Below are 17502 nucleotides of genomic sequence, written 5' to 3'. Positions count from 1 at the left end.
AAATGTCGTGTCCTCACCAAAACCCTTATGTAGTAGTTCGCAGCACTCGAGCATTTAATATGCAATCCACATGTATTGCTTTTGCACGTGACTGGCTAACAGTGTGAATGTTCAAATATGTGACATATATGACATGCCAAATGCGTTATTACATGGAGTTGGCATTAAGATGCAATTTCCACACAAACATTCAGTGTAAAGCAGGGACATTGGGGAAGAAGTTTTCTTCAACATTCTTCGGCCAAATATACAAGCTACTATGACGAAAAGGGTTCAGCTCAAGTTAAGGACAACGCAGTGAGGTATGGAAAGAAAAATGACAGGTGTAACTTTAAGAGATAGGAAGAGGGCAGAGTGGGCCAGGGATTAAACATGGGTTAATGACATCCTAGTCGAAATCAAGAGGAAGAATGGGCTTGGACAGGGCATACAATGTGAAGGCAATATATCGGATGGCCCCTAAGGGTAACAGACTGGATTCCAAAGGAAGGGAAGCATAGCAACGAGCAGTAGAAATCTAGGTGGGCGGATGAGATTAAGAAGTTGGCGCAGATAGGGTGGCTGCAGCTGGCACAGGACAGGGTTAATTTGAGAGATATGGGAGAGGCCTTTGTCCTGCAGTGGTAGTAGTCAGGCTGATGACGACACAGTTTCGGCCGAGACTGCAGAAAGAGGACCAACCTGTAGCTGAACAGGAATGCTGTCTTCGACAAGCCGGTTCTGCAGAAACTCGGCAAGAGCCGAGTGTAGCTCGAATTCCTCGCGCAGCCAGTCCAACAGCAGAGGGTCCTTGCACAGGTGCTGCAGGAAGGTCAGCACCTTGCAAGCGAGCTGCAGGCTCGGGGGCGCTTCGAGCAGAATGGAAACGCAACATGTGACGCATTCGTGGGCCAGCCGGCCTCGGCTTGTGAAGAAGCTCAAGTCCCGCGATCCCACCAAGCCATTCAGAACCTGAAGAAGAAAAGTGGAGAGAAAACAGAACACTTCGAGTTCGAACGCATCCTGCTTGAAAGTAACTTGATTGCATTTAAAAGCGCTTGATGACAGCTGGCTGAAAAGTCTTCAAACACTTCTGGCTACTGTTTTGTCGTAGCGTTGCGTGTTGCGCGGCATCTGCTTTCGTAACAGCAAATGAAGTTCCGCACGGCTGCTTCAAGTGCTCACTAACATTTCAGCAATCCTGCAACAGTTCCCGAAAGTGATTTGCGCCGACTGCTTGAAGCTAATTCGGCGGCGTCGACATATGAGGAGGGTAGAACCGGCGAAGCCTGCATGCTTTGCCCATTTTTATTTATTTTTTCACAACTTTTCGTCGCCTCCCCACTGATGCACCTCCCACAGCCCCCTGTCCCACTGCTACCTTCAGGCTACGGCTCAAATACGCGGTAGCCGAGTTGAAAGTCCTTTATTGTTATTGCAGAACGTGTATTTAGTTGACGCAACTCATCTTTCCCTTTGTGCGTTCGCTTTGACTCCTGCACTATCCATGCTTATGCTGAAAAGTTAGTCACAGGATGTAAGCTGCACCCTGCAAGCTGTACGGCACATTGTGGTGCAGTGACCAACGCGAGCAAAGGCTGAGTGAAAGGACTCACGTCAAGCTGTCGCTGAGTGCACGACGACGATGTGGATTCATCGTGGCCCGGCTGGAGCGTGCACGACTGCACGAACGATTTGGCGACGTCGGCGACTTCCATCGCGCACAACGTGACAGAGCGGCCAAGCGACGCTGTAGGTGGGTGTCACATCAACACAATAAACAACACGCAACAGCGCATCACGCGTTCGTGAGCCGTTTAATAGATTTAAAACGCCGGAGTGTCACGCTGAAATTCTCTGATTGGTCAACAGAACAGGACCGACCGTGACGCACCTTTGCACTTCCGTCGCTCATTGACTGAACATTGCCTCCAAGATTTGAATTTTAGTGTGACACAAATCTTGGAGTCAAAGTTTAAGTGAATGCACCGAGAGTACAGTGTACTAGAATACTTTCTAGTACACTGTAGTACACTAGTACTCTTCTAGTACACTGTACCGCGAGTGGCAAAGAGCGCTGCAAGTCCTTCGAATTAAAAATTTAAACATATACTTGAAAAATAAGACAATCAAACTATTTAATTTTTAATTTTAACAATATTATTTTTAAAAATTAAAAGCGTTTTATTACTTTCATTTGCAAAAAGACGGGCGCAAAAGGGACAAGCCTGCAGAATTGCAGGAGGACCGTGGCGGCTGCAAATTCTGCAGCTGCGAGTAAACGGTGCAAGGTCAAGTTTCAGTTTTGACCAGAATGATTGGCGCCCTGGTTAGAACAGCGGTCAGATCCCGCTCTGCCATCGTCCCTGTCACTCGTACTAATGTTAGACACAGCGGGGGCGGGTAAGTCTCTCCATAATATGCGGCGAAAGTCGCTGCTTGGCCGGGCAGCCTCGGGCCTCTTCCCAGAAACTGCCTCGCAGGCTGCAACAGCGCGGCTTCGTTTTGCTTTGCTTTACATTGTGGTCACTTTCAGTACTCGAGAAAAAGAAGAAAACGCTTGCTTTGCGTGTGTACAGTGTTGAACACCCGGGTTTTGTGTGTGGCCGCGCTCTTGGGTGCGCCCTTGTGTCCGTCCCGGCCGCGAATCTAAGCAAAAAAGGCTGACGACGTGAAGCACCGCCCCACGTCATTTTGCGACCGCGCCACTTTGCTTTGATGCGCGGCCTCGTCGAGCGCACGGGTGCTCCGAAGAGCGTGACTCGCGTACTCACTCTAAGAGTGCACCACCCGCTAATCTCGGACGGGCGCCTTTGCCTCCGAGGCCCTTAGCGGCAAAGGCGCAACATTTGTGCCGTGAAGCAGCACTCCTTACGCCTTTGGATATAAGGACCTGATTCTCAAAGGCCTTTGCGGTGCCCGTGTGACAGGGGTATTATACCCATGGATCTCTTAGTTATAATCTAGTTTCTAGTTCGCACCAAAGCAGACTGTTTGGCTCTTCAAATCGACCTAAACACCGGTAACTCCTGGCTACAGGAGCACCAGTTGCCCACAAACGTTAGAAAGACCTCTACAATGACTTTCTCAACTTCCGCCGCATGCCACCAGTATTGACCCTTGGAAGCTGGCCCCTTTGGCACGTGACCACCATGGCAGTGCTCGGCATTCTGCGGGTGCTTACTTGTCCATTTCGTCTCATGTACACCTCACACTTCCCCAATCCAGGTGCTCTGCTTCTCTTGGCATCTGCCGTGCCAGTGTCCAGCGTTGCACTGCATATGTATAATATCGCTGGACTATTGCATAAAACCAAAGTCTCCAACACGCACAGATTTCATCGGCAACCCTATTTATCCTGGCAGCTGGGTCTTGAGAATTCAATTTTACCGCCACTTTGTCGATGAAAAATGAAGTGAAAATTGGTTTTTGCTGAAAGGAAATGGTGCAGTATCTGTCTCTCACATTGGTGAACATCTGAACCATGCTGTAAGGGAAGGGATAAAGGAGATGCCCTGCTGGGTGTGTTTCTGGTAGAGGGTGGGTGGTGTGGTGAAGGTAGGCAGGGTACAGGTTGGGTGGCAGTGGATGGGTGGCAAGGGGGTGCAGTGAGGAGGTGACTGGCAGCTGGTGAGTCTATAGGGTGGAATTGAAGGATGGAGCCTCCTCACTTGGTCTGAAGACTTTTTTTGGGTTGTAAATTGAAATAATAATCGACACTACCGCACTTTGCCTGGGGCATAACCGATGGAGGCGGCAGCTGTACTTCCTTTATTGTCCTTTTCTAGCTAATAGAAGTTTCATTTCCAGTCACAGTGGCCTTTTTGTTGTGAAAAAACTGTAATCTGTCGACACGGGCAAACTTTAATTTGTCTGCAGCGTTATTTTAACAGGCGATGCTGAAACTTGTGTCACATTGCATGCTTACACCCTCCACATTTCTTTCTCCTTCCTTGCAGTAATTGGGTGTACCGCCAGGGCATCGAAGTAGATCCACGGGACACGAAAATGGCGGAGTTCATCATGACCATCGGATGGTGGTGGTTTTTCTACCACATCTTCACGGAACCTGATCACATTCTGGTATGTGTGGCAGGGCAGCTGTCCGTCGGTGCAGTATCGAGGTGGTAGCCTTTGTCAGGATGCGCATCACAGCATGTGTACCATAGTTTGATAGTGTTCTTTGGTGGCGAAAGATTGTTAACTTTGTCATCCTGTGTGTGTGCAATGACTCATGATCTCGAGTCTTCCACAAATGTGGAAGAATGCTCGCATTCCGAAAGAAAGGGGTTGTTATGAAATTGCTCTGCATGGGTTGTAGCTTTTGTTGGGACATGTACTGTGACGTGCGTGTGTGTGCGTTGTCGCTGTGCAGTTTTCTGGGACAGCAACACCGACCTTGTTTCCGTGTGCTATATTGTTGTGTCCTGTCGGGTTCAGGCTGTGGTTTGGTGCGAGGGAAGTTGGTGCTTGAAATTTCTTGGCAGCACAAAGTTAAAACAGAAGCTCAGAATTTCTCGCAGAGATTGAGCCGGGCTAACATGCTTTGATGTTGTATTTATCCAAGTGCGTTTGCTATATTTATGTGTACGTATTTGGCACGTATTTGAAAGGAATATGGTACCGGTAACATTGAGAGATGAAAGCGAAGCTGAATGGATAAAGAAACAAACGCAAGTTAGTAACATCCTTCGCTGAGGAAAAAAAAATGGGCATGGGCAGGCCATGTAATACGAAGGCAAGATGGTAATGGAATGGATCCTAGGGAAAGGCAAGCATAGCAGAGGGCGATGGAGAGTCAAGCGGACGATGAGGTTAAGAAGCTTGCGTGGATAAGGTGGCCGCAGCTGGCACAGTACAACGTTAACTGGAGCTTGGGGAGAGGGGCCTTCATCTTGCGATGGATGTAATTAAGCTGATAATGATGGTTTGTGCATGTGCAGTCGTGGCGATAATATTGCAGAGCGTGTGTTCATGATCACACTCATCTTATGCCTTACCTAGAGGAAATAAGAGCATACTTAGTGCACAGGTTAGCAAATGCCATCAGTGCTCTTGCTTATAATCCCACCAGACCTTGGTATTTTCTCTTCAGTACCTGTGAGAAAACTTTTGGCCACACCTGTACGTGTACTGTGTATAGCATTTGCATGTTACTGTGTTTGCGTGCTGTGTGTTCCCTGCATTTGTAGACCTCTGGGGCTGAATCTTCACGTATACAGCGGGTAGCGAAATTCATAGCTCAGGTTGCAGTGCGTTGTTCAGCTGTCTAGTTTGCGTGCTGCAGCCACTTTCGTTGAGCACATTGGCTTTGCTGGAGCCGTCCAGTGAATTGGTTCTCTTTGACACAAGCCGCAATATTTATAAAATATTTTATTGTTATTGCACTGGGCCATTGATATACACTCACATTGTAAAATTCAGTAGTGAATGTTCTGTCATGCTCTGTTGTATCACATATCGATTTTTTGGTTTTAGTTAACTCATGCAGCCTTTTCTCACAACTCCTTTTAGGAAATCATCTTGTCATGTGCCTTTGGTATGACGTCATTACTTTGTCATGCAACTCCAACATTTTTTGCAAGTCATCTTGTCATGTGACTTTGGTATGACATCATCACTTATCATCCTCGTCGTACTCACTTCCATCATAATTATAATCCTAAATCTCATTTGCCTTAATGCAGTTTGGCCAATTGTCATGAATTAATTATCTTAATTAACATTAACTAATTAGTGACATGACAACATCAGTCTTCATCACGACATGTTGCGCCACTAGTTCATTTATTACTCAATTACATTACACACGAAATCACACATTCAAGTTGTGACATCATAGTGCGGATGCATTTTGTCGACGTATTTGTCGCCACTATTAGCCGACACGTTTTGCAGACATGACATTGAGATTGGGCCATCTAATGCTTTTGCATTAAGAAAGTGGATTTGGTAGAAGTCAGTAATTTATTAAATAGATGTTTCTTGTGCTCCATCGACTATGTTTGTTTGTTTTTTCACAATTTTGACGGCCTAAAGGCTGGTTCACATGCAAGCAACTGAGCGGCGCATCACAGCAAAAATTTACAACTTGTTGAAACCTCGCCACTCATAACCACGACTCGAAAATAAGTTTTTACGCCATGGCAGCAGGATTCGCTAGCGTTTCCACTTGCATGTGAAACAGGCTTCATTGTTACAAGTGACAAAAAAAAAAGAGTTGTGTAAGCAGGAGAAAAAAAGAATAAAATTTTACTCAAAGCAAAAACATTTCGGTCCTCTTGGAGTTCGAATCGTCAAGGGTTGCCTCTGTAAGCACTTGTGCCTTTGCAGAAACATGGAATTTTGTGTCTATGCAGTGTGTCTCCATGTTGCAGCAGGTTGTTGTTGTGTGCATTCCTTTTTGATCTTTTAGCTTTTGAGAGTTTAAACGCAGCAGGGCTGAAATGGTGCATGCACGATTTACCAGTAAGCGACACTCCCGCAAAGCACCCCGTTGCTTAATGCACACCACTCTGGGCACTAAACCTTCTTTCTAAGCACTTGCAATGGACCATTTGCGGAAAAGCGAGCGCCGCCTGTCATGCAAACAGAGAAGCTCCGCCGGTACCTTTGGTTGGAAAGGGGCTCTCGAGCAAGCATGCGCAAGGCAGCGTTCAGCAGCTCACGTGCGCTTGTTTTGTTGTTTTAGTGTTGTTTTTTGGCCGGAAACGTGTGTCAGCTAACGAAAGAGTATGATGGAAGAGGAGAACATCCCATTTCCGTTTTTAGAAACAGGGTGTAGCGAATCATTTTCGCGTTGTAGCCTGAAAAACGACCATGTGTGGCAATACCTGCACTCTGCTACCTCAACGGAGCGCTGAATGACCAAGTGAAAATGTGCGTGAATGTGCGCCTGTGCGCGGGCGAGTGTGACAGTATAATGGGATGCACTTTCCTAATGCACACAGACGTTTACGTTTGCGCTTCCTTGATAGGGCCGGAGTTTCTGCCAACTTAACACACCTTTTGCCTCAGGGCACATTTAGCTGATTATTAAAGAACCCGTTGTACCATCTCAATCCCGGTTCGTGCTAATACGGCAGAGCGTTGCTTTGCGTGCTAACGGGCCGCGGGAGCGTTAGAATGCGCGGATATACGCGAGGCTGCGCTCGGACGTGCCCCCGCTGTTCAGGAAGCACATTGTAGCATTAATGGTGAATGTTCATACTAGTATGTATCATTCGGTTTTCCTGTGTCAGTGGCAAAACTCTTCTAGAATGACCGAGCAGTGTGTACTCGGCAGTAAGCGCGAAATAAAGCAGCAACACCCGTTTCGAAACGTGCTGGATGTGCGCATTACTGGCCCCATCAATGGGTTCGTCTTTTGCGCCTTGTATGTCGTCGCGGCCTTTATTACGTACAAGTCTCGCTGTTGCAAAACACGTGGTTAGCTTAGATAAATCGCGTTGCAGTTACATGTCAGTTACGTGGAAGTTACAGCTCACATCAGTCGTCGCACTACAGCGCAGGAATGCACGGCTGGCTCATGTTTTCCAACCAAAAACCAAACCGCCCAGAGAGGGCGCTGCCTGCGCCTTCACCACGCATGCGCAGAAATTTCTCCGCAAATGGTCAATTGGATGCGATTGGAAGGTGATCAGTTTAGGCTTAACCTGCTGGGATTAAAATGCTCCTATGTTGTCTAATTTAGGAAGTCTGAATGAAATATGTGAGCATAGATTGGAGAAGAACGGCGGTTTGGGCTAGTTGGTATTCCTTCATTATTATGCAATAGCTCTACAGGATGAAGACAAGAACAAGAAGAGACAAACAGACTGCACTGAACTTACAACTATCTTTTATTGGAAGACACACGTCAATTTTTACACTGACCATACCTGCGCAAATGCGCATCGGCCAAGATATGCATCAAACCCAGACATGCTTATCACAATTAAAAACCTCTTCAAAAGCACACGTGTGTATGCAGAGCTGTTATCCATTGTGCAGTAAGCTCATTCCCTTGGCTGGTAATGTTAGTGCGCCTATCAGACAGGGGAATGAGCCTACTGCACAATGGATCACGGCTCTGCATACACAAATGTGCTTTTGAAGTGGTTTTAATAGTGATAAGCACATCTGGGTTCAACGCATGTCTTTGCCGATGCGCATGTGTGCAGGTATGGTCAGTGTATAAACTGGCATGCATCTTCCAATTGCACACAGTTGTAAGTTCAACGCAGTGTGTTTGTCCCTTCTTGTTGTTGCCTTCGTCCTGTAGTGCTGTTGCATAGTAATGAAGTGAGCATAGCTACCTGCTTGGTTTGTTTGTTCTGCACCGCTATTTTTATTGTAAACCAGATGACCGTCACACCAACAAAAAAGTTCATTGTCTTTGTTTGCCCGCAAAACAACAGTGATAACCTTCAAATTGCATGCAACCATACAAACTAGATAAGTTCTTGTGAAGTGTTGAAGGACGTTTCAAGTTTCTCGGCTTCCTTGTCCTTGCAGGGCCATTTCCTTCGACCACCTGCGAGTTCGTTGACCGACGAAGAGCTAGGCATCCCCAAGGACGATGAATAGACTGCCTCTGCTGCTTTCGGACTTCCTTCTTAAATCTGCGTAGGGCTGGTGGCGACGTAAGACACAATTAAACGGAATCATTACATTGTTCTATGCTGTCCAGTCCACAATTTTTGCTTTGTGGAAAAACACCGCTGGTGGCAATGCCGTCATGTCTGGTATTCTGCTGTGATTGCGAAGGCTGTTGTGGGCTTCCTGCTTGGACGGTAGAGTGTGTCATCAGCCATGAGAAAGGCAGTTCTCTCATAGAAACAGTAATGTAGCACGCCCACTGCAGAAGAGAAGAAATGGACAGAAAATCACGGTGAAACGTTCAGCAACTGCATGCTTTTCTTTTGATCTTGGCCAGACCTTGTTAGCCTTGCTATAGATTCTGGAACAAGATGGAGTGACGTTTCAAGCCGAGGTGCCTGGTTTGGTACAGCGAAACGCCATCAGAGGTATTCGCTGTGGTCAGGCTATGAGCTTATAATAGGCACAGTTTATCAATCTGATATAGTGACTGCATAATGCAGGTCTACAGAGTGCAAAAACATGCGGTGAAATTTAGAATTTGTTATATGCTAGTCTACCTAAAATGTCATGCATTCAAAATTACCGAATCTTTGAAGCGTATACAAAGCGACGTCAATTGAAGTGTTTTGCGGTGATAGCCGGCATTGTCTGGATGTCTGCTTGCCTTCTTCGCTCATTTCCTGCATTGGCAAAAAAAAAAAGAAATGCATGAGTGAAATGTTGATTTGAAATCCCTAAATTCAAAGAAGTTTATTTGAACTGACAGTTTAGTCTTGTCAACAGCAAGTGTAATTAAAAGGTCTCCATCCATTCAAACTCTGCATAAACTGAACAAAGTTTTGCAAGTTGACTGAGCTGACTAAGTGAAAGTATATGGCCACAGTTTAGAACTAGTATGCTGTGCACACATTGTCTTGCTTTTGCGAAGATTACTTAAAGGGGCTCCGAAACATCTGCGGAGAGGACGTGAACTAGCTCAGTCACTACATCCTCACGTCATGATCATCCGAGCCAAATAACACACTTCTACACACAGCACAGAACCCACAATAACGCGCGAAAGTTGGAGAGTATTTATTCATGCTTGCGTTCTCCTCCGTCGCGCACTCCTGGGTAATGTTCACAGATGGCTGTTGGTTAGAGAAAGGGTTTATTGACTTGAAACCCCCCCCCCCCCACTCGGGGAATTTCTGCGAGCGTCGGCGGCGTTGTCGGCGAAGCGCCACAGACACGAGAGCGAAAGGCGCAAAAACTCCGAAATTTAAATTTTGACTACAGATAACTCGCCTTCCACAAAATGTATTTTAAAAAAATTCCTACGGGAGGATAATCGTGAAGCGGTGTCTAACAACCCAGGCATACACCACAGCTTTACTGCAAGCCACGTTCAGAGCCCCCTTAAAATAATATGTGGCTATTCTAGGGCAACGTAATGAGGCGTCCTTGGTGTAGATGATCGACTTGCCATCGTCCGCACGTGAAGCGCCAACGACAGCGTCAGGTAGAGAAGGTTGACAGCTACCGGCGTTTTGAACCTGCATATGACCTGCCTGAATTCGCCGACTTGAAAGGAGTAGGTATTGAAAATGGTGAGACACATGACCAGCAGGCTCAACACGATGCAAAAGTCCTGTACACTGCGAAAGGAAGTTTTGAGACCAAATTAAAAAACGCAACCGGGCCCACTTTTGCGGAACCTAGCTCGCGCTGCAAGCAGAAACTGCGTTCACTCTTACATGGCTAGCAGCAGTAGTTTGACTGGTGAATGAATGTAAATGTCTTGCAAAACATTCAGCGCGATATCAACAGCTAAAAGAGCCAACTGAAGCCATATTACCAGCTTTAAGTACTTTCGATTCATGTTCGCTACAAGAGAAAGCAAACGGCGTGCACGCTTGTGTACAAGCGGTTGCTACGCAACAGTCCACATAATAGAACCGCAGATCGAATGTACGTTTCGAAAACACTATCATCAATTATTGCGAAGCAAGAAATATTAGGCTTTGTTTTAATCAAGGAACGGTAATAACTTTTGTTGAATTTTAGTAGTATTTATAAATTAAGTGCGGACCAAGTAAATAAACGAACGAACATGACACCCACATGAGTCCCCTAGAGTGACTGCTGGCGCTGCTGGTACGACTCGCGAGTTTGTATTTGTGAACTTGAAGTACTCTTGGTTAAGTGTCTTGGCTAGCGCTATGGACAAGCAAAGTGATCTGCTTGGACGAGATGTCAAGAGCTTAACAGATATGTAAGTCATGGTCGAAATATTAGGTTGTTGTTGTTGTTGAAAACTTTTATTGTCCAACAGAGAAAGACCACACCGCCTGGGCCGCTCTGTCTCACCCCCCTTTACAGGGGAGAGGACTTAGGAGCGGCCCAGCCGCACGGGATGGTCGCATTCGATGCTGGCCGGGTTGGTTTCGCCGGCGGCCTCTTCTGCCAGTTGGACGGCGGTGATTTGGAGCTCAGGGTCCGAGCTCCGCAACAAGGTTTCCCAGGCTTCCCTACTGCTAATGTTTTGCGCCCTGCCTGGGGAGTAAGCGCACTCCCAAATTATATGGTCGAGGGTTCCTCTCGCCCCACACTTTTTACATTTATTGTCCTCGCAGTCCGATCGGATATGTTTGTTTAGTACTGGGTTGTTTAGTAGTGTTTGTTTAGTACTGGGTATACTCCAGACTGCAGGCGTCTCCGCGCCGTCGCCTGACTCCTATTTAACGCCGTGTTTGGTGGGGGAAAACACCTCCGGCATTGCTTGTAGTGTTCTGTAATCTCTTGATATGAGATTAATCGCCCTTCTCTATCATGTTCGGCCTGAGCCGACCCATCCTGTACAGCACGGAGGTAGAGATCTCGAGCTGCACTGTGGGCCGCCTCGTTACCGCTGACAGATTCGTGCGCCGGGGTCCAGATGATGTTGATCGTCCTATCAATCACTCCTTGTGATAAAATTTTGGTGGTGAGAGGGTTTATCCTCCCTCTGCTGAAATTTTGGATTGCAGTCTTACTGTCGCTAATAATATATCTAGCTTTGGTGCCAGCGCAAGCGATCGCTATCGCGGCTTCCTCCGCTATCTCGGTTTCTTTCCCTAGTATGGTGGCCGCCGTGATGAGGGTGCCCTCCCCATCTACCGCCACTATGGTCATGTATCGACTGTGTGAAATATTAGGAAGTGTTGCCGCACGGTGTGGCATGTTTGCTATGCATTGCCAAGCTGTCGCGAATTTGAAACGCGTCCCCAATTACAGAAGGGGAACGCTATCGCGTGCGGGTTCGAACGAGACAACAATCAGATCAAACAAAACGAAGCCGTGTTTATAATTTAAAAGTTAAAGGGCCAAAAAGAAATGAAAACTCTACTCAAAACACACACTCAGCACGCGCACAACACTGCAGGTTAAAGGAAAGAGTTAAAATCTTGAGCGTCCCAAGTGAAGAGGGGATGCCTTGCAGACGGCAGATGCGGGTGGTTGAAATGCGACGCGTCGAAGGAAGCGGCGGAAGGGAGCCAGGTGGTAGTAGGAACGGAGAGGAACACAGGGAGACGCCGCTGGTCTCCCGTCAACAGCCCGAAGAACTTAGCAGCCGCAGGAAAAGCGTAGACTCCATACCTGCACTTGCGCAAGCATGACGAAGACATCTTGGAGGTTACTCTCCGCAAGATGATCAAAAGGGCGCTCGACCTCCCGGTCTCTACCTCATATGCGAGGCTCCTTGCACTGGGGGTGGTGAACACCTATCGGGAGCTGCGCGAGGCGCAGCTCACTAATCAATACACGCGTCTTGCCCAGACCGTGTCCGGTCGTCGCCTACTGGGCCGGCTACATATACAACATGACCATCACATTGAGGAAAGGGTACAAGTGCCAGAACTATGGAGAGGCGCCCTCCGTGTTCGACCCCTTCCTACCAAAATGGACAGAGAGAACCACAATGCATGGCGTCAGGCGTGGGCGAATGCCCTGCACCGCCAGTATGGCTCCAAACACAGTGTTTTCTATGTAGACGTTGCGGGCCCACATCATTCCAGGGGAGGATGGTACACGGCCGCAGTCGTTCACGAGGGAAGACAGGTGAACGGTCTCACTTTTAAGGCACTTAGCACAACCCACGCGGAGGAGGTAGCAATCGCCCTAGCCGCCTCCCACGCTGAATCTAAATTCATCATATCTGACTCGCGAGGGGCTTGCCAGAATTATGAACTGGGCTGGATAACGCCAACCGCGCAACGAATACTTCAGAGAGCAGCTCGGGATCAGGACCCCACGACCCGATTTCTCATTTGGACTTCAGGCCACCAGGGCCTACCAGGGAATGAGGCCGCCAACTTGGTCGCCCGCGCACTCACTAACCGGGCCCTCGACGTAGACCCTACCGATCTGGACCAGGACTCCTATCCTCTGTTAACTTTCAAAGTTATCTCCGCTTATTACCGGGACTCGCACCGTCAGTACCAGGCTCCTCTCAAAGGGCTGGGGAAAGCGGACGCGAGTATACCGCTTAGACTTTTTACTAACACTCTACTGAGCCCGGCAGTGCTCAAACATTTCGACACTTCTTTCTCTGGCCTCTGCTCGTTCTGTGTGGACGTGGCTGACACGTTCCACATGGTCTGGGCATGCCAACACAATCTTTCTCTTCCGCCCCTAACCCCTTCCCCTACCCGAGAGGACTGGGAGGCGGCCCTGCTCAGCTGCCTGGACCTACCGGCCCAACAAGCCCTAGTTCAGCAAGCTCGAGTGGTGGCCCAGACCAATGGGGTGCCTGAATAAGGGACTCCACCTAGTACTGTAAGGGGAGTGGCCCACTGGGGAGTGCTCCACACGCAACCTCTCTGCAATATTCAAATAAATGCTTTCACCACCACCACATGCAGCGCTCCGCTGTCGACGCACCGCACTCAAAAATCCCCCGACGATTTGTTGTGCACCTCACACTAGCATGCTTGCAGATTTAAAAGTGGCTGGCATTTGTCGCTGACCCCCCTGACAGTTCTTGGGACAAACTTAAGGCTACACAAGATGAACACTAAAACGGAAGCAACGCTAACTCTTTTGCACTTTATCTCTAGTTGAGTACTGAATTGTGTCGTGTTGTAGTGCAAAACTTCTACTTTTTTTATTTTATGGCAAAGGGTGAATTTGTGTGGTCAAGAAAAAATAAAAAGCCGAGTTTCTAGCACAACAATGTGACTACACATCCAAATGCAGTGTTTACTGGCATCACACTTCACTCCATACCACACACCTCTTTCCCTTTGGGTTCAACCCCCGGTTGCAGTAACAGAGTGAACAAGGGAGGGGAAGCCTCAGGGTACTTGTCAACATTTCGGCAAGAAGGCATATTTTTGTCTGGCCGAAAAGTCTTGTCGAAACGTTGGCAAGCACCCTGAGGCTTCCCCTCTCTTGTTCACTTTTTGTGTGTCAAAAAGTGATCTGCTCTCTCTCTCTCTGCCACAGGCCCCTGGTTACAGTGTCCTAGAAGCGTTTTAGAACATTGTATCCTGGAGTCAAATGTCCTGTCGGACTTTGATCAGACTAGCGCCAGTGCATAACATCACAACATGTACAGTGGTATATTACTGCGTGGTTTGTTTTGATACCCTCTGCTGTTGTTTCTGCACATAACAGCAAGAGCAGTTAATTTTTATTTTTTTCAGAATGCCTTGTATTACACCCAGATGGAACAATATTTCTGCTGCGCACTAAAGTTCTTGGAACGCGAAAAACATGACATACCTGAATATCCTCGTTGGCTACACGGGCAGCCAGGCATTCAGGATCATTTTGGGCAGTGCAAACCACACCTTTCAGTTCCTGGCTGAATGCCAAGACTGCCAAGCAATCAAGCTGCTTTTGCAATTTCCATGCTCCAAAAACAATTGTGGGCACAGAATTGAAATTTAAACATAGGTACTGATTTTTAGATAGCACTTATGCTCAAGCTCAGCTGGATAGACATAAAACCGTCCAGGCAGTAGCACTTAGCCCCTGGCAAAGAAACTGCACTAAGGTATCATTTCATTTGCTCCAAAGTAAACTGCTCAAGCGCTCTTGGCAGGTGTATGGATGACTACACGAGAGAGAGGATTGCACATGAGCCATGGCGCTTCTCCTTTCTGATAGGGTGAATCTATCTGGGCGACAGCTTTTGGATGTAGACCACCACGACATGACCGCAGTCAGGCTGGGGCAATTGGCTACATCATTGGTCATGTTGGTGCAAGGTGGGAGGTCCGATTTGGAGCTGTAAAGATGCCGAATGGCTGGCCGTCCTGGGCTGGATGACCGGTAAGGTTGGTCTGCTGGGCGTACTCGCCTCCGTGGCTGCCAAACAATTCATCACAAGCATCCGGAAAAGGTGCCATTTTGGGCTGTTTGTTCGGTTGGTGTCGCCAGACTAGAGGGCTCGCACTTCATTCCCATGTAGTCCAGAGGCAGCATCACCACACCAGCCCTGTGCACCCTCAGTTGGTCGTAGTGTCGGTGGTGTTGCTGTCCATCGAGATTCCATTCTCTTGCCAACCTTGAGCTCACAGGTGTTTGAATTACACATGGCCTCCAGCTGTCTCCTGTACGAAAGTTTTTCAACCAGACAGGCTGTCCTGCGGGCTGCCCGCTCTTGCCATCTGCCAAAGGTAATGTACAGGAAACCATGTTACACGATAGCGTGCGCAGCTGAAAAGCCAAGTAGCATGGAAGCAGGAAGTACTTGCAACTGGGCTTGTTGGTGCGTATTCATGAAAGACATGAGCGCAAAAATGGCAACACGGACGAGTAAGGGAACAGGACGAGCGCTGCTCATGAGCAGGAAGGTTCCCATTTCCCGCTGGTGAATGGTGATAGGGGCGCAAGATACGGTCGAACCTTGACTGGAGAGTTCCCTGTCTTTCTGTGAAGGGCATTCTTCAGCGTTCTTACAGCCCTCTCAGCTAACCCATTCTACCGAGGTTGTTACGGGATGTGTGCAAATGCTGTATGCGACATTAATTTGCTAACGATTGGAATTGGTGACTCATAAATAGCGGCCCGTTTTCTGAAACTATTTTCTACGGTAGGCCGAACCTGCTAAACAATTTGCAGTCATCCTGTGTGCTTCTCTGTGTCTGCAGGTCTTTCTGCTGGTTTTACTTGTTTCAAAACTTGCCCAACTCTCCACTTGACTGATGCTGAGAACGGCGGCACCCTCCAGAAGGAACACGCTGATGACGTCACGACCACTCAGATTGGGCCCGGTGCACTCCAACACCGCCAGGCGCGCTTGCTCAGTCTTTCTTACGAACGCCGGCCAGAGGCGCAGCTGTCCTTTGACTGGAATCATGCCGAGGAAGTGGGACAACTGGAGCGCCACGTCCTGGAGGCCAGGCTACTTGTTGTGGTGCTCTCAGTACGTTGGCCAGGTTATAATAGACACCGGAAATCCAGTGTCCATTTGTATCTTGGGTGGGACGCCGTTCCATGTTATTGTGCAAAGCATAGGCTTTTAGAAGTTCACGGACTGTGCAAAAACATTCCAGAAGCAGTGTTCATCAACGTCGTCGTCATCAAAGAACACTCGTCGGAGTGGGCCACCAACTCTAGATGCTTTTCTTGGCACCTCTTTGTCAAATTCCCTTTCCGCTGGGAACGAAAGCGTACTGCTTTATGGAATTTGCATTTGTTAGACAGGTGCCCCTGGCCACTGCATCATGCCCAGATGCTCTCTGCGCCAACTTGTGTGTGCGTCCCAGGCATGTAGCCAGATAGATAAACGTCGACGTGCCATGGCATTCTGGCCTTCTCCGCAGTAAATCTGCGTTGCTGCCGACATGCTGCATTCTGTTCATTTGGTCTGTGCTCGATGCTGCCACTTCAGCTACCAAAGCCATGTCCTTGACCTCTTTCAATGTGAGTGATGACTGCGTGCAAACTTCTGCGAGCGCCATCATCTCGAAGTCCGCAAACAATCCTGTCACACAGCATTCTGTTGAGGGCAATGCTAAAATTGGATCTTCTGGCAGTTTCGCGCATTTTTTGGAGGAAATCTTAGTCCTGCAAACATGCGACTATCAGTGAAAAAATTGCAAGATTTGGCGATTTCGTTGCATTTCGGAACAATATACTCGGCGAGCTTCACAACCATTTCTTCATAGGTGAGTCTTGAAACATCTAGGAAGTCTTGAATCATCTAGGAGCACAACGCCCTGCCAGCAGGGTGATGGTCCGTATACTCGATGCTTTAATTAAAAACCAGTGTTGGCGGTAACGCGTTGCAAGTAACGGCGTTACCGGTAACGTGTTACTTTTTCCGGTAACTTAGTAACGTACTCGTTACCATTTCGGAACTGTAACGGGTAACATACCTACGTTAACATTTTTCGGTAACGTGAGGTGTCCCATTACCAGTTACTTCTTGTTAAAATTGCGACCTACTACAACACTGTTAAAAACGCCTTGCCCTTCTTTGAGTCGGTGATACAAGCTGGTCAGTCTTCTTCGTCTTCACTAAAGATAAGCGGGCCACTTGGAGAAAGCCATGACCACCTCTACCCGATGGCTCAAAACCTTGTTGCCACTGAGGTAACACAGAACGCAGAGCTGACACAAAAATGAGCGGTGTTTATTCGACCATATGGAATTTGTAGTGTTGCAGGCGTGACATCAGAGAGACTCGTACACCACAGCAGTTCTCACGCTGAACAGTTTAATGCAATTTGAAAGTGATCATTTCAGGCTTAAAGGGCAAGTGCACTAGCTTTTGTGAATTTCGTTATATTCTCGGATTCAAATTTATACAGGCTATAGGTAAAGCACGTCCAGTGTTTTTGCGCTAGCATTTAAAAGAGTAACTTAATTGACAATTGAATTTTGCGCTTCTCCTCGAAGCATCGGAGCAGTGCGGGGAAGATTGATGTGACGTCATGGAAGGTAGTATTTAAAATTACCACTGCCGTC

General features: G+C 47.8%; 3 protein-coding genes and 1 long non-coding RNA gene across 9 annotated transcripts in view; 2 read left to right on the top strand and 2 right to left on the bottom strand.

The window, feature by feature from the left end:
- LOC144103872 (protein CIP2A homolog) overlaps nucleotides 1-1818 on the bottom strand; it is a 54564-nt gene extending 52746 nt beyond the window's left edge. The window contains exons 1-2 of the mRNA XM_077636581.1: nucleotides 1596-1818; nucleotides 682-951 (exon numbers count right to left, since the gene is read on the bottom strand). Of these exons, the coding sequence (XP_077492707.1) occupies nucleotides 682-951; nucleotides 1596-1697 (372 nt within the window). The 5' untranslated portion in view covers nucleotides 1698-1818. The remainder of the gene's footprint in view (nucleotides 1-681; nucleotides 952-1595) is intronic.
- A 376-nt stretch (nucleotides 1819-2194) lies between these two features.
- Nucleotides 2195-8638, top strand: LOC144103870 (NADH dehydrogenase [ubiquinone] 1 beta subcomplex subunit 2, mitochondrial-like). The gene is made up of 3 exons (XM_077636580.1): nucleotides 2195-2382; nucleotides 3939-4062; nucleotides 8476-8638. Exons 1-3 carry the CDS (start codon nucleotides 2294-2296, stop codon nucleotides 8545-8547), a joined length of 285 nt encoding a protein of 94 aa, XP_077492706.1. The 5' UTR covers nucleotides 2195-2293; the 3' UTR covers nucleotides 8548-8638.
- Nucleotides 8639-8696: 58 nt separating this feature from the next.
- LOC144103871 (uncharacterized) lies at nucleotides 8697-10585 on the bottom strand. 3 transcript variants are annotated; one of them, XR_013308336.1, is made up of 3 exons: nucleotides 10400-10573; nucleotides 9146-9242; nucleotides 8697-8818 (listed from the first exon to the last, which is right to left on the bottom strand). It is a non-coding gene; the product is annotated as an uncharacterized LOC144103871 (long non-coding RNA). The 3 variants fall into 3 exon arrangements; XR_013308337.1 differs by having other exon boundaries at nucleotides 8704-8818; nucleotides 10299-10566; XR_013308338.1 differs by lacking the exons at nucleotides 8697-8818; nucleotides 9146-9242 and adding an exon at nucleotides 9802-10199 and having other exon boundaries at nucleotides 10299-10585.
- Nucleotides 10586-10651: 66 nt separating this feature from the next.
- The window catches only part of LOC144103867 (protein AMN1 homolog), a 29367-nt gene continuing 22516 nt past the window's right edge, over nucleotides 10652-17502 (top strand). Inside the window, exon 1 of one of the 4 annotated variants that reach the window (XM_077636578.1) lies at nucleotides 10652-10816. In XM_077636578.1, the coding sequence (XP_077492704.1) occupies nucleotides 10764-10816 (53 nt within the window). In that variant the 5' untranslated portion in view covers nucleotides 10652-10763. Of the gene's footprint in view, nucleotides 10817-15719; nucleotides 15956-17502 lie in introns of those variants that run through there. The other 3 variants (XM_077636577.1, XM_077636576.1, XM_077636575.1) reach the window with 3 other exon arrangements.

The sequence above is a fragment of the Amblyomma americanum genome, chromosome 9 (genome assembly GCF_052857255.1).
Source record: "Amblyomma americanum isolate KBUSLIRL-KWMA chromosome 9, ASM5285725v1, whole genome shotgun sequence".
NCBI lineage: Eukaryota > Metazoa > Arthropoda > Arachnida > Ixodida > Ixodidae > Amblyomma > Amblyomma americanum.
The sequence above is the reverse complement of the archived record's forward strand: the minus strand, read 5'-3'. Positions and strand labels throughout refer to the sequence as shown.

Bases quoted from the DNA above. Each gene is read 5' to 3' on its own strand.
- LOC144103870 (XM_077636580.1), top strand. From the start codon at position 2,294: ATGATTGGCGCCCTGGTTAGAACAGCGGTCAGATCCCGCTCTGCCATC. The intron at 2,383-3,938 runs GTAAGTCTCTCC...CCTTCCTTGCAG, and splicing joins GTTAGACACAGCGGGGGCGG to TAATTGGGTGTACCGCCAGG. The intron at 4,063-8,475 runs GTATGTGTGGCA...TTGTCCTTGCAG, and splicing joins CGGAACCTGATCACATTCTG to GGCCATTTCCTTCGACCACC.